This window comes from Callorhinchus milii, unplaced genomic scaffold (genome assembly GCF_018977255.1).
Source record: "Callorhinchus milii isolate IMCB2004 unplaced genomic scaffold, IMCB_Cmil_1.0 Scaffold5, whole genome shotgun sequence".
Lineage (NCBI taxonomy): Eukaryota > Metazoa > Chordata > Chondrichthyes > Chimaeriformes > Callorhinchidae > Callorhinchus > Callorhinchus milii.
This window is the reverse complement of record NW_024704746.1, coordinates 16,561,093-16,577,911: the sequence shown is the minus strand read 5'-3', so window position 1 is coordinate 16,577,911 and position 16,819 is coordinate 16,561,093. Positions and strand designations below refer to the sequence as shown.

The 16,819-nt window shown below is 37.9% G+C and overlaps 1 protein-coding gene across 7 annotated transcripts in view; it reads left to right on the top strand.

Annotated features, from left to right (window-relative positions):
* ttll7 (tubulin tyrosine ligase-like family, member 7) overlaps positions 1–15,603 on the top strand; it is an 80,564-nt gene extending 64,961 nt beyond the window's left edge. For 4 of the 7 annotated variants that reach the window (XM_042335393.1, XM_042335395.1, XM_042335392.1 and 1 more), the window contains 4 exons: positions 797–957; positions 3,322–3,492; positions 9,104–9,192; positions 9,670–15,603. In XM_042335393.1, the coding sequence (XP_042191327.1) occupies positions 797–957; positions 3,322–3,492; positions 9,104–9,192; positions 9,670–9,773 (525 nt within the window). In that variant the 3' untranslated portion in view covers positions 9,774–15,603. Of the gene's footprint in view, positions 1–796; positions 958–3,321; positions 3,493–9,103; positions 9,247–9,669 lie in introns of all 7 variants that reach the window. The other 3 variants (XM_007887230.2, XM_007887228.2, XM_007887225.2) reach the window with 2 other exon arrangements.
* Positions 15,604–16,819: the final 1,216 nt, after the last annotated feature.

Below are 16,819 nucleotides of genomic sequence, written 5' to 3'. Positions count from 1 at the left end.
AGACACAACAGTGATTACTGTATAATCATTGATAAATTATAAGTTTATAGAATGACAACAGTATTCACTAAAGTTGCATCTTATTTTTGTGATGGCTATTAGTCTTTTGATAACTCTTAATTATAAAACTTACGATAACCAAAAAATACACATAAATGATTCTCTCCCCTCTATCTGTGATTTGATCTGTTTTTAGTATCTGAGTATCTGTCATAACTTCTGCTTCTGTTGAGACCTTGTAATCTCTCTGCTCTACTCTATTGCCACAGCCTACCAGCTTTGCCTACACCGATTGCTGGGTCTATTCAGTTTTGTCATGTTTTTGCTCTGTCCTTCTCTGTGTCCTCACATTTTCGGACTCCATGACCAAGTTGCCTGCTTTCTACCTAGGCTTAGTTTTAGGAGGAATTCTGTCCCTCTGAAAGAAAAAATCAACCCCTTTCTTGTGCTGATGTGAACAATATTGAGAGTGTCTGAGAGAGGCTGTATGAAAATTAATTCTCTCCAGCCCCCATCTGTTCCCATGCAGAACTGGGATGGCAGTAATGAAGGGGAAAATGAGCACACAAAAATAAAGCAAGATCAACACTTTTTGCTTGTATAACTGAGTGAGATTACTTAATTAGATACGCAGTGTGTAATCTGAAAATGAGTGGTTAAATGCAGTGGCATGTTATTCCTCTATTTAATGTTAATGATATACTTACTCAGACTTGAAGAGAAGCTAATGAGAGGATAATCAAACCTAATTGTAAGCATTAAACTGTTTTGCTGTCTCTCTGAACTTGTTTGGCAGGTTTTGGACATAGTAAGAACAAATGTCCGCTCCATCCTGCAGCGAGTGTGGAAGATTCACGATGTGGACAGTTTACGGTTATATCGGATATTTAATCGGGTTTTTAACCGCTTGCTCTGGAGCCACGGGCAAGGACTATGGAACTGTTTCTCCAGTTCAGGGTAGGTGTCAGCAGCATAGCAGTGTTCCAAGGGTCTCATGTAAACATTGTGTTGATATGAAGCAGTCCGTCTGGACAGAGAAAATTATTGAGGTGTATGTATACTTACTAGAAAAATAGAACCCATTCAAGGTCAAATACATGTGATGACGGGAATCAGTGAGTGGAAATTTCTCATGTTTTGATAAACTATTTGGATTAAATTGGACAAAATGTGTGTGTGTGTGTGTGTGTGTGTGGGTGGGGTGGGGACAAGCTTAAAACCAAATCCTTTTGCAATGTACCTTTTGAAATCTGGCATTCCTAAACTCTTAACTCCCTAGAAAAACCTCTGACTTCTTCTGTTGTGTTGACCATAGAGTGGGGAGAGCTGCTAATTATCCCGCTTGGACTAGCTATTACATTAGTAAGTGCTGTGTTTAGCAATTTGGAAACATAAAACAGACACCACAATATTCAGGATTTTTGGAGTAGAAGTCTGTTTTTTTCTCCCATTCAATTTTTTGAGACGGAGATAGTAGTTAGTGTGGTTTTCGGTAGACTTTCGCCCAAAGCAGAGAAATCATCATCTCACCCCTAGACCATCGGAATAATCGGGAGGGTAAGTAATCAAGACATGGATATTGGTGTTCCTCTGTAGATAAGTCACCCCAAAATACTTTGTTTTTGGTCCTTTCCTTATTCGTTTGTGGATTTATTCCATCAAATACTGTGTATGAGTCACCTGGGCACAGTTCTGTGCCTCATCATGACAACTAAGCTGAGAGTTCAGAGCAATAATACCTGCATTTCCTATTGACTTATTATGTGTAGTGGGGAGGGGAGAGAGAGGAGAAATTTCACCCAGAGGCTGCACACAGCCCTCTGATTTACATGGCGTTCCACCATTACACCCAGATCACATTACACTGCGGTCTTTTAAAGCTAAAAGATGATTAAAACAAATCCATTAACTGAAAGCTTGAGAGCAGACACCGAAACCTCCAAATGAATTTCATCTGGCATCGGATGCCTTAATTTATAATTGCCAGCACTCTGGCACATCTTTACCTAAAAATAAACTCCTCAGAGTGACAGAAATGTTCAGACATGTTCAATTCTGTTTTATCTGACAAAATCTAGGAGAGTTCCCTGGAAAATGTGGGTCTTCATTTCTGACATCTGCATTGTATTAATATTTTTATATAGCAAATGGATGTGGATTTTAAGGGTGCCAGTGAAGATGCTCTTTGAAGAAATTAATTTTTCACTATTCACTCTCCAACTTTTCCTTCTGAAAAAAGCTTATTTTCAGTAAAGAGCAAGAATCCCACAGTATACAAAACAAGAGCATTTGGCAAATGAGCAATTGGCCTGTTTACCTCCACTTATCCACTGTCATTGAATTCTCTACAACTGTTTTGTTAAATGTCTCAACAAAAGAACCCTTATGTGCCAATTCAGCTACTAAACTTCACCATGATATTTCTGAGGTGTCCCCATTGTTCAATTGATCAACCAAATCAGATATTGGATGAAATGTTACAATTCTTAGTGTCTTCAGAGGCAAGTGTGTACAAAGGCACAAAAGTGACATTTTATTGCAGTCATAAGCATTCTTAGTGGGCTGTGTAAATACTGTGAATTCAGACCTGTGCAAACTCTTAAGTAAAAAGGAAGGAACTAGATAACAATTTGACAACGAAATCAATAAGAAATATAACAGACCGATAACAACCATCGTTTTTTGTTCACAAAATAAAAAAACAGGATATTTCCATTTTTTTTAGTGTCCCATTTTTTTCTGCCGAAAAAGGTAGACATCAGAGGAAACATGTTTTTAAACACAAAAAAGGTTAAATTTGGGGAATATCTAGAACAATAGTCCTTACAGGTAGATGAAGGTATGATTCTTTTTAAACTTCAGGATCATTCAGGTGGATAATAATGCCCTTTTGCGGTCCTGTCCATTCTTGTGTTATTTTCAGGGGGCAGGAAGGACCTTTGGCTGTGCAGTCTTGATGATATAAATGTTGGCTGGTGATTGGCTGGAAGTCACGTTCAGAATTATTATTCTCCATCCTTTAATAAAAGAAAGTTCAGAAAAATTGCTCATAAAAAGCATTTTCCATGGATATGAATCAGGCTTAACTTTTTTCAGACTTTTATCCCTTCCATTTGTCAGCATTGCATTGTAAACTCAGGTCACATGCTGTGGAGTTGGATTATCTGAACTGCTTTTAATAGCTTAAAGCCATGTGCTGTTTTGCCATAAGTGCCATTGTTATGACTGTGTTATTTTTGCAATGCTATTAAAGTGCTAGTCTGTAACACTGTGACATTTAACAGATAATACATGAGGCTATGTCTGTTTCTATGCCAACAGGACCTCCTGGGAAACAATTTTCAGCAAAAGCACAGAGGTGATCACTTCTCAGGAACTACAGTGTTGTCACAGACTGGTGCAGCTTTGCAAAGACTGCCTGCTAGTGGTTTACAGATTTGCAGCAGATTCCAGGGGTACCTTCCCCACTCTCAATGAGTGGGAAGAGAGCAGGTTAGACTATTTTACCCTACTCTTGTTTTACGAGGCATGCACAGAGTATTCATCATAGGTTTGGCAGACTTCTGCAAAAATAGCTTCGAGATGGAAAATCAGCCTATCTTTACTGGTCTGCGCTGACTTGTGGTTGTTTTGCATCTAAATATTTGGGAGTTGGGATACAAATTAAATCAAATTTGATATCCAAAATAAACACAGGAAAATCACATAAAACTAATTTTACATTTAAAGATAATATATAGCATGGGTAGCTTGTCCTGAGCTCAAAAAAGCCCTCCTTCACATCAGATGCTTGACCCGATGACAAGATAAGAGCATTAGCAGAGCTCTGGTAAGCGTATGTGTTTGATGTTTTGTTATTGCCTCCACATCTTCGTACTTGCCAGGCTATTTGTACCTGCACAATCTATAAATCTTTTATGTGGCCCTTCTCAGTATCTGTTCCTTGACTTATTAGCCTTCCCGTTTCTTTTCAGCAATAGCTCATTAATAAATCCTTTACATCACCCTACCACTGAAAATTCAGTCTTTAACATTGACTAAATTGAAGTGAAATTCTTTCCTGATATCCTCATTATTAATACTTACATTACAATGTTCCTTGCCAGCTTTCACTGCACACAATGTGTAGAACTTTCATAGCTGATTTCAGCCTTTGCCAAAGTTTTTTGGTCTATTGTGCACGACAATTGATAGAGTGGAATGGCATCAGAGATGGCTATTTAAATGAATTCAACAAATGCATCGTAAAAGCAGACATTTGGGAACAAATATTGTAATGCACAGAGGTTTCAGAGACCACTAAGGATTATGGATCTATTCCAAATCATTAGACAAACAAGAGCTGTAGATACATGCCTCCCCCCTTTCCCATGAATATCATAGTCCTAAATGTTGAGACATTTTAGATTCATTCTCACCTATTGCATTCTGACCCATTAGTTTACTTTGTATGAATACTACATTTACACTGTGACCATGATGATAAACTACTGTAATGGTGGTGCTTCACTTCCAAATGTGCAGTATAAATGGAAATTGAGCCAGTGACTGGAGCCCTGCTTCTACAGGAAGTGTTGTGAGGAGTAGTGTAATTTGCAGTGCAAATGCACGATTATGAGTTACACTGGGCTGTCTCTCCCACAAGGCCACTTGAAGCCTGGTCTGAGATCTCATGTGTTCCACTGAAATGCTCATTAATTTTAAACATTTCTGAGTGAGGTTTGAAACTTTTCAAAGTCCACTAATCTTCATTTCTTATTCAGCAATGCATTCTTTGTTTCAATCTTCTCCATCTGATTTAGGGGATTCCTCAAATGTAGATTCATAAAAACATAGATGCACATCTAAATACATGCATATATACATGCACAATGAACATCAATGAAGAAAAACATATGCTAGTATCAAACTAGTGGACAGTGAATAATTATAGTGTTTTGATTGAGACCATTTATGTTCCAGTTAGTGATTAGCCTTTCATTCTGTAATTTGATGAAAGAGTAAAAATATTTATCCCAGTGGCTCTATCGAAAGCTTTTCCTAACTCCTCTTAGCTGAACTGTACGTATTTTAAATGTTTTTCTATATCCTGTTTAAGAGGAATCTCACTTCTTCATATCCCTTGCTACTCCTAAATCCACACTGTTCCCTCCGTAGCTTATCTTGTGTAATTTTGCTTGGACTTGTATTTCTAAATTGCTACCACACACTTTCCTTAGTTCACTAAGAAAACTGATCCCTTATAATTGTTACCTTTCAGTTAACTTGGGAGGGTTTATTTCAAGTAATGAAGCCATGATCACGCTTGAGCAGTGAGTGGGCATTTACTCTGAATTTGAGTTTTTCCTAATTTTATGTACTGAGTAGAGTTTGTTCTCACTGCGTAATCTCAAATATATTGGCTCAAGCTCATCTCTTCCTGGATGTTTGCCATTTTTTGAAGCTGCCTATAATTTATTGGATTCCTGCAAAGGTTATCACTTCTACAGCTCAATCCTTATTGTTGAGTTATATCCGCTGGAATCCAACTCTTTTTGGTGGTGCAGTATTTGTGTTTATTCAGTCGGCAAACTTCATTTAAAATCACAAAAATATTTTTTTTAGGACAGCCTAAACCATAGGCCTATCAAGCCTTTTTTTTATTATTGTTCCTAACCCACCTAAACCTGCATGTCTCACAACCACTCTTTCTAGTAACTGGTAGTGCCGACCGTCCAGATGCACTGCAGTACTCCTTTCCAGTCCTGTACATTCCCATGTTTCGAAATCTCTCTCATCCTTTTGAAGTATTGGAACATTTAACATAATATATCTCTACCCCCCCCCCACCACCCCATCCAGTTATTTGGAATATCAGCCGTTTACCTGTGGAAAAAAAGCCATAATTTTCAGGAAGACAGTGTTTCGTACATCATTTTTAAAATTTGCTTTATTACACATTATGCAAATCATGTTGAATTGCATCACTGCAGAACTTTTGCCTAATTGTCATCGTTTCAATGACAGACATTTCACCTGTTTCGCCTGCCTGCCTAGGCATTCAAAGAGAGCAAAAGTACCCGTTCAATGAACATTGTTGGGATTCCTGTTTGTACTGCAGCTCAGAAAAATCTATTGTTCTTTGCATGCATCAAATTTACTTTCTCGACCCCTTCTGTACTATTCTTCCCCGCTGGCTTGGTTTGCTATTTTATTCAATTCTTGCACATCTTGCTGAGATAAGGTATTTCTTTCATCTTTCTCACTGTCTAGGAGAGCTCCTTTTGCTTTACCATGCTGTTTTACTTGGTTCTCCTCGTCACACCAATCTTTAATAATACCTAAAATTACCATCTTAAACTCATCCTGTTTGTGAATATAATGAGGTGTAAGAAAGAGCAAACATTGAATTGTGGAAGCAGAGCTCATTTACAATTTACCTTATATTTAAGACCAGTTTTGAACTGTGAAGTTCACAGCCAAGGTTGACATTCCAATACAGTACTGGGGGAAGTGCTGCATTATATGAACGGCTGTCATTGAGTGAAAAATGAATCCAAGCTCCTGCCTTCCTGTTCAGGTGGACGATAAAAATCCCATGGCAATGATTCAAAAAGAGAAAGGAGTTTTTTTTTGCTTTCCTGGCTAGCAACCCCCCCCCCCCAATTTAAAAATTAGTCATTCACTTCATGGCTGTTTGTGAGATATTGCTGTGCTCTATGAAGCTTGAGATATCATGACATTATAAGCCACTGTATCAAATGCAAGGATTATTATCAATATGTCTATGTACTTTCAATTGCTTACACGGTACTATTTATCCTCTTCGTGAGAAATGTTTTAACTTATCTGAGTTTCATTTTGAGCCCAATGTACATCCAAGCTCCTTTTAACTCCTCCAGCCTACACCTTGCACTAAAACAGTACTGGATTTATAATGTAATGCATTGTTGGCAACAACTTATAACTTTCCAGGTGGAATAGTGAATGTATCATTACTTGCACCAGGATTTTGTGGTCCCTAAACTACACGCCGGTGCAGAAATCTTATAAGATGAGAGACCGATAAGAGTTGAATTTCTTCATTTAGTTTGAATTTCCATTTGGTGTTCTTTATATTCATTCTCAGACTTGCATCGCAATTTTTTCTGCTCTCCCCCCCCCCCCCACCCCTTGAAGTTTAAGATCTTCCTCATCAGTCACAAAATCTTCACTGTAATCATTACTATGTTTAGTGTTAAGCTTCCACTTCGTAAAAAAAAGGGAAATTGGAGGTAGGAAATAAACCTTGCTGATTTTGAGCTTCTATTAAGCAAAAGTAAAAAAAAATCCACAGACTGATTCCAACTCAAATCTATCCATTGGAATTTTTTTTAAAAAAAAGCTGACGATTGAAAATAGCAGAAAATATTGTAAATGCACAGCGTGTCGAACAGCATCTGAAAGAGAAATTGAGGATAGTTTTAGGGTGTTATTCTTCAAAAGAATCTATCTTTCTCTTTCAGATGTTGACTGACCTGCTGCAAAATTCTTGCTCTATGTTGGTGTCTGTACAAAGACGTATTCATTATAACTTTACAAAATCATGTTGCACTCCCAATTTCTGTTGGTTGTTAGGCAGCAATATGAACAATCAAAGGAATTTTCAAGCTGGCAGTATCAGCCTTATTAATCATGGCAGAATGTGACCGTTGTGAATTTTTGCGACTAAACTACATTTTTATTAATCTTGCTAAAAAAAAGTTCATTTTTCACAATTTGCGTGCTGTGGCCGTTGAACAGATGTTTGAGTAAAATGGTTTCCCCCCCGTTGTCTCTTTCTGATTGGCAGCTACGACATTTTTCATGTATCATTTCATGTGACAAGCCAGTAGTTACCTGCTGTTTGAAATTAATGATGCCCCTTTTTTAAAACCAGCAAAAACTGCGCAGTGAAGCATTTCTGCCAAAACTAATTCATAAACGTTCAGCGCAAGCTAGCAGCAAATTAGAGGTGCGACAATTATCCATTTCCCTTGTGGTTGCTGGGTGAAAGGCTACACCCAATCTCACAATTATTCCTTTGGAAAGAGATTTGCCGATTAGTACTGCAACATTCCCATTCTCCTTTATACAAATCCAGGGTATCCAAGTTGATGCTCACAGTTCTCATGAGGTCATTGTGAAAGAGAGGACATTTGTACTTGTGGTATGCCATACGTTCATTGTCAGTTCAGCAGTAATTTTACACAATCCCTTTGTTGCTGGACAGGTGACAAGTCACATCCACACAAGACAGACAGCTTTTGTTTTTTCTGGTATTCAAACCAATAAACAGAGAGATCACACAGATTTCAGCAATCCAGAATTAGCGTTTTGAGTGACTAATGAATTTATATGATATGTTTATTTTACTGTTGAATTTTATTAATCTTCAGCCATTCATACCGTGCACACTTTCTGATTATAAGCTGCTTAGATTTCGATTAACAATTTCACTCTGACTGTGCCATTCTTTCCGGTGGGGAATGGTACAAAAGATGGGAATTAGTGGTAAAAAATCTTTGATTGAAGCTCCGCTGATAGCTCAGTTGATAATGGTACTGGCAAATGCGGGGCTGAGCCATATAGACTACAAGGATCCTAAGTTCAGCCCAGTTCTGAGCTCAGTTAGCTAGCTCAACTGGGACAATTGTGGTGCAGTAAGTTTCATAATAATAATCCTTGCATTTGATATAGTGTCTTATTACATCGTTAAGATGTCTCAAAGTGCTTCATAGGATATAATGTAAATGTGTATTTTGTGGGCGAAACATCATCTGATGGAATACACCTCTGGCAACGATGCAGCACTGCAGTGGAGTGAGTGTCAGCCTAGTGTTATAAGATTAAGCAAGACATGCATTGTACTCCAAAGATTCGCTATGCAAAGTGTGGGGCGTGTTAAGCTTTCGGTGAAGCCCTCAAATTAGGTGCAAAGATGAATTACGGCAAACTTTCCATATTTTACAACAAATAGAGAAATCAGAACCCAAGGTTCCTCCAGAGAACCACACAACACAAGTTTGCCTTTGACTAGCAGATTAACTAGATCGTGACATATAATTGTTTTGCCAAAATGTGATTGTTTTGATGTTTATTCCAGGTATTTACCACTGACAGGATTCCAGTTCAGCATGAAAACACTACCTACAGGCTTCACCCGCAGCCCAGCAGGATTGCCTCGGTCTCGGAGTTTGTACACAGCCAGGCTTAACCAGTTCTGAGCTGCACATTTTCTAATGCTCTGTAAATACCGGCATGTCGCAAGCCAATGTCTGTAAACTTTTGTGACATTCCTTGCCTTGGAATGTAACTCGATTTGCTCGCCTCCCCCCCCCCCCCCCCCCCTCCCCCCATGCATAGCAACAACATAATTTTGCAGGAGAAAGCAAGCTGAATTGAATTTCAGTATGGTTATGAATTGGCAAGTGTTTACAGGAATTTGGGGGAAGTTTTGTTGTCATTCAGAACTAGCTGTTTTAAGATCTGTAGTTTTTCTTTTTTTTTGCTGCTAATTTTTGCAATTGCTTGACTTATTTATTTGGTGCTCCATTCTAATTGTTTGAAATATATATATATATGTGTGTGGGGCTGACTTTCAGATCATTGGCAAATTTTGCCAAGTTGATTTTCCCCTTATAATAATAATATTCCTTGCATTTGATCCAGTTCCCAAGGTCAGAAGATTTATCGATCAACAGAGAATCAGATGCTCTTATCCACCAAGACGGGTAAATGTATCCAGGATAAAGAGAATCGCCTCCTCAATTTGAATCACTACTCAGTGAATTTGTCATGAAGTGAAGAGATCAGACCCTATTATTTATCTTATTTGAACAGTAATTTGTAAGAGTGGGAGCTGACAAGAAAAATACAGCTTGTTGACATCTTTGGCACTTTGACTTAATCAATTTAAATTCAATTATGCTGCAATTAATGTGAATCCAGCCAGGTTTAAGAGTTCAAGATTCGTTTTTTTTAAAAACTGGTTTCTGGTATTTTCAAAGCAAAATATAGCAGTCGTTCATCATTCTGTCTTTGCATGTTAATGATTTCTAGTTGGAATCTTAACTCATTCATTGCTGCAGGTTTATTGCTAGTAGCTTATTTTTCTTTTATTGCAGGACAAGCCAGACTGTTTTTGCTTGCAATGCAGTGTCTCTCAATGCAGTTTGTTTCAATTGAGACGCTTGGGTCTTTGAGCTGAAAGCATCTCAGGGATTCTTTCCACTTTGTGTTTGGTAGGATCATGGGTCACACCCTCTCTATCGCTGCCAGCACAAATCAAAACCAATAGGCAGTGAAACCCAGGCTTCATTGAACTGGTAGATTTGAGCATCAAATAGTTTTGCAACATAGGTCAAAGTTCTCCAAGGACAACATTATAATGGCATTCAGTGGTTACAAGTAAATGCTGTTTCATTATCATGAAATGAAAGAGTGTTTCTGCAAATGAATGATTTTGTTCCTTAAAATTAAAAAAAATTGTAAGAGCAAAGTAGTGTATGGACTTGTCGGAGGTGAACTGGTGTTTTTTTGCAAATCACAACATTATAATAATACAGAAGACATTCATTGATGCAAGCTGCCTTTCTAATAGAAAATCTAATGCCGTTATGAAGCACCTTGACATTTCAAATGATGTCTTTTCCTCCATTATGTCACAGACTGACGGTTTGAACAGTGGGTATGAATGCTATTTCACCGTCTCAAGACAAATACCATTTTTTAAGACGTGAATGGTATTTGTCCGTTGTGGAACAAAATGCCAATTATATTGATGAATGACTTAAAAGATATCCCTGCAGACTAGCCCATATAAAGTGTCTCTGACCATTGAAGTATATATGCCATAGAAAGTGCCATGCATTGCAGAGTGCCTCATCACATCTGTCAATTTCTCCCTTCAGCGAGCTGGCCAGGTTTCTTGGAACTCTGAACCATCGATCTGCTCCTTCCATCAATAATGGTAATTTCTTTGAAAATGTTGAGATCACTGATTGTTTTCCTCAGATGGGGAAGTAATAGTCCTAGCTATAGTGAAAAATGCCCTGCTTCATAGCAATAGTACACATTAAATGGGACATGAAGGTGATACAAGAAGACTAGACTTTCTACAGTAAATGAAGATATTTGTAGCTCTGAGCTTAGTCATCCATACAATTTACAGCTGTAACAGTTGACAGCTTGTCACTACTTATGATTCTTGTTGCAGAAGACAAGGACTTGACTGAGGCAGAACATCTGATTTGATTTGTTCTGAAGGGACATCTGCTCACCCAGCTCTATATGTGGCACAAAGTTTTCAGGTTCCTTATCCTTCAAACCACCCAGGCCGATTGTATGTGTGTGGTCACTGTACCATTCAATGCAACATACGCACCAAGGAACAGTGTGGAAAGCCAAAGTCAAATTCCAAAGACTGTTTTTCTTTTGTCAGCTTCTGTTGTTGAAAAAGACAATCAAATTGTAGGCATTTTAGACCAGTCGAAAAGCTTGAGGCATTTCAGGTACATTTCAATAAAATGTAATTTGATTAAGTATTGGTTCTACTAGATGAAAGTATCTTTATTTAGAAGCTTCTTAAGAATTGTAGAGTAATTTGGAAGGAAAAAAAAGTTTTATATTTAACATAGATTCATATATGTACGTTGAACAGATTAAATTTTCAATGAATTGAAGTTGAATCTAGCGTAGCTTTAGATACAGTGCCGTTAAGTTTTAAAAAAAAAAGTTCTTCTACATATTGCTACCCTTTCTATAGATTTAAAAACCCTAGGCGTGAGTGAGAATTCATGGAATTCAGAATATCCTTGTGTTTGCTGATGCACTCTGACTCTGTCCTTGCATGACATATTTCATCTTACCAGCAGGTGTCAGATTTTCTCTTTGTAACAGCCAGCAGTGTATGTTTGGTTCAGAGCTTATTTTTTATTAAGACATATAGTGCAGTATTCTGATACCTGATGCCCAAAACACCAAACATGGATGCACAAACGCCGGGCACAGTGTCTGCAAAGTTACCCGTGTGGATGGAGATGGATTGGGCAGCAGTGGAAACATTAACTAGTGCACAAGCTGTATAGAGTGCTCCCTTCTTTGTCAAAGAATAGAAATGTTTACAGTTCTTCATCGCGCGATGTTGTGGTCTAAGTAGATAGGATGTGTTTTAAATAAAGCTTTCACATTCTAATATAATTCAAAGTATTTAAATGTTCACACGCATCACTGAAAATTAAAACAATTTTTCGTGGATGCATAAAATGATTTTTGTTTTGCATTTTAATCTCCCGATGGTGTTTGTGACATGATGTAATATGTCTTTAAGTTTTGGCTTATCACAATAAAGGGCATTTTGACTTTAAATTGGGCTCCGTAAGCCCTAAACACTGAGTTATGTTCTGTTTTAGTGAAATAAACCAGCAACAATAAATAGTACTTCCCTGTAGTTCATGACCTGTGGCCTTGACTATAGACATTCTACAGTGCTTGCTAGCTCTGATTGGCATCAACGTCTCTGTTTTTTCTGATTATATACCTCGCAGGAAAATCTAGATTGTAAACCCTCTTTACATTTCCCACGAGAGCTTGAGCACACAGGAAGCTGTTAAACTGTCAAACAGTTAATGCCATTTTGAAATGGCTTTTCAGGTTAAGAATATTTCAGCTCCTAGAACTGTTGGAACAAAAAGTCAGCTCTTGCTAGCAGCTGCAGACGGTTTTCTCTATTACAACAGCAGCCTGCCATGATGTGATGAAAGCTGCCAGAACAGCTTCCATAAGGAACAAATGTCTGGGATCAGGTTCAGCACAGTTCTGAAACCACACTAAGAGCACAGCATAGAGGTTGCTAAAGTAGATGCCCAGGAGATTCCAGCAACATAAACCAATCTTTCTACATATTTAAAAACTGCTTTTAGTTGAGTAATACATGCTTGCTTTTTCTTTTTTAAAGAGAAATCCTTAATTGGCTTTCTAGTAAATTATATTACAAATGCCTTCCAGGCGTGTTAACAGTGAAACAATAACATCTAATTCTGTGCAGTCTTATAGCCTTTAACTAGAGATCAGTCAATATATTGTCCTAATTTTTAATGGTAATGAGCATCGGAATTACAAAATGATGCAGAATAATGCAGAGATTTTAACCTGAGCAAATTAATTCCTAGCTTCACATTTTTATTTGGGTAGCAGGGATGCTATCAGCCATGTTCTTACGTGGTGTAACTAATTCACATTCATTGTGAGTTTGCAGTACAATTGATTAAGAATAAACCATTCGGTGTAAAGTCCCCCCTCGCTTGACCTCTGAGTTCTTCAGGGCTGTGAAGCAGGAGGTTTGTATCAAGTGGTTTATACTACCTTAATGCAGATCTCCTATCATTTTCAGTTTGAAAACAAAACTCGAGGTTTGCTTTGAGCAGGCAGTTTAATCCTCCAGGCACATGAACCAACTCCAGGGCAGCCCTCTGTTTAAACCCCGGGGGAACTTGCTTTCGGTTCAGGTCATCCTGATCTAAACTCAATGCAATGTCTAGGAGCGTAAAATTATACATGTCCTAAACCATGTCTCCTCATTCACTATCTAGACGGCTATTTAACATGGTTAAGGATATATATGCTTTTCAAACATCAAGCATAAAAATGATTACTCCATCATTCTACCAACATCAGAAAAATACCATTAAACACAATAGGATACAGGGCCTTTTTTAAACTGAAGAGGCGTGAGAAACTGGACATTACTTTGCTCTTCACCTGACCAATTTGAATAATTAGTGGGCCGTTGAAGTACTTGTGCTTCTGCAGCACCATGCAAAGCCTCGGTTCTTATAAATAATTGCTTTTTGGGGCTGCTAAATGGACCAGTCAAGAGCTTTGTGCTCTGCTTCATGGCAACATGAAATGCACTGGCCATTTAGAGCGCTTAAAAATAATTAGAGCAGTTATGAAGCCACTCTAATATGGATTGATAGATAATCAAAATGCACAATTGGGTTTAAAGATAACAAATGTAACACTAGATTAACAGGCAAAAGGTACACCAATGTAGGCTGCTGGTGGCCTTTTGTACTGTGCTGGAAATTGGAACATTTTAGAACCATTGTATAATGTACTTTGTTTCAGAGCATCCTCTTGGTATTGTTTCCAATGCAGTTATTTTGATAAAGGTGATTCGGACAAATTAATGGAAATGTATTGTGTGAATCAAAAATGAAAAGCACTTCTGTTCAAAGTATTTTGTTTGTAAGTTTTCGGAAATCTTGATGCTTGACTGTGGAGTGAAAAACATCTTTAAGGAATAGACACAATGTTTGATTTCTGCCAATAATATATTCCTCATTTGCCTGTGCAAATTGATCAAAATTTGTTGGATCCATCTTCAGGAAGGGTTAATGGATTTGAGTCCCTTATCCGCCATGTCAAATGCCTTTGTTTGTGCAATTGTTCTGTAAAATCATTGTAATATTTCCAATTTTCTCCTTTTGTTTATTGCCCCGGAAGTCTAATGCTGGGTGATGGTTCCTGTGGTTGAAGTCGCTTTCTTAAACTTGTTCAAAGGCACACTTTTTGGATATGAGGCTTGCTAGCAAATGTTGCCAGGCTCTTTGACCTTGGAGTAGAACGGCGGAGGCATTTTTGTTGGATAGCGATCAGGACAGAAACCCCATCTAACGTACCCTCTTATTCCATGGATGTAGAGTTCAATTGTTGCACACCTAACTACCAGCCCCATTAACACAGCACAAACTAGGGATCAAAGCTGGACACTGTATAGTTATAGTGTAGTCTGTATAGTTCAGTGCTGCACTTTGCATTGTTAATATTTCAACTACATGAAAATAATTCATATGGATCTCTTGTAGTTAATGTTCATAAATGATACCTGAACCTTTTTAAATATCAATGGGAACAAAAATCTTGTTAGGCCTAGAAAAAGCTAAACTAGATATGCTATTTAAAAATATTATTTAAATTGTATACTTCAGCTTGAATTGAGTGTGGCAAAATTCAACACATTACTAGTGCTACATGGACAGTTGTGTTTTGCAGTCCGCCGTATACACCAATGGATTTTAATGTATGCTATAAAGCCCATTTTTAAAAAAAAATCAGTTCAGCTTTAGGCTATGAAAGTAATCCTTGGCTGAATTCATGAGCATTGTGATGCTTTTTGCTGCACTTAGCAACTTACAAATGGTTGTACAGTGTAAAATGACTGTATATTGAGCAAGGCTGTGCTCTCATTTCCTGTTCCTTAATCTCCGCCAAACAAGGAGGAACAGTGTGTACAAACGGAGAAATATATTTTACAAATGGTATGAAACATGGCTTTTGCTGCTTACTGGCATGTACAGCCCATAGAGAAAGCAAACCGACTGGCACGCACTGGCATGACTTCGACTGCCGCTCAAATTATGCAGCCACTTCGGACTTGTATTCTGTACAGAAACTAGGCTAAGTGTAGAAACTGCATTTACAATGCAATTAGCCTGTAACTTGTGAATTCTAAGTTAATGTTCTGAATGTACTTTTGTGAAGAATAGTGAATGCCACTAATGTAATGCATTATATAATAAAACTGACTATTTTAGTCCTTTATATGTGCTTTGGTACATTTCTTCCTTTTTTAATATTATCATTTGGATTTTTAGTTAGCAGCTGATGCAATTCTTTTGACATTTCAGACAGTCTTTAAAAGTGCTAAAAGGAGGTATGTTCAAGTTGTAATGGAATCCTCTGTGAAATTCTCCTGGGCCAATTCAACAGGTAGTCACGGAACCTACTCCAGTGGTTTGTTATAATGATGTGGTAGAACCGATTCTAAGACACTATTTGGATTACATCTTTAAACTCTTCAAAAATATTATTATAGCATCAGAAATATAAGAAAGCATAGATTTTTTAAAAAGCTCCATTAAACTCATCAGTCCAACTCCATCACAGACCACGTACAATGTGCCCTGTCATGGTTTGTAGACGACCTATTTAATCTCCAGAAGGAAAGTGTTGCATAAATACTCCCTGATCCCCAAAGGTAATCAAATGAAACTCTAGAATATTTATCCAGCTCCACAACTCCACCATTCAACCTTGACCAGCTGCCCTGTGCAGATGACACCTACCCCTCCAGCCCCAGTAGCATAGAAAACATCATGTGATGTATTAAACAGAACTCGAACGTCAAGCCTTGTGGACAGAGGAGTTCGATAATCCCTCAACAGAATGAGATAGGATAATGCTAATGCCAGAGACTTGAGAAAGAACATGAGTAGCTGTTATCAAGGAAGAGATACTCCACACAACAATGCAATATTTCCCATGGTGAAACCTTTGAGCAAACACCTGCTGGCGGAAAAATGTGTAATATGGAAAAACTTTTCCTACTGTAAAAACCGTGAATAGGAAAGAGAACAATGGAGTGCATTCATCAAGTGTCCAGCATAACCGGATTTTAGTATAATAGTCCTTTGGGGGCAAATTTTCTCTTTCCTTTGCCTTCTCAGTGTGACTTTATGAACTATTGATACTGAAATGTACATGGTTAACAATTATTGTACTTTACCCTAATGTGTAACAGTCAAACCTCTCACTCCTGCCATGTTGTCAAAGCCCTAAATTGGCTTGAGGCAGTTCTGTGCTACAGAATGATGCAACCCCTTAACTGAAGGGGGCACATAAACATGTTGTCTCCTTTGGCTTAATCCTCATGTTTTGAGAGTCTCTTCAACGCTTGACAGTCAGACACTAAGCTTACAATCGCAGAATGTGAGCTGTAGAACTGGAACCATTTAATTGGAGGGTGTTTTTATTTCCA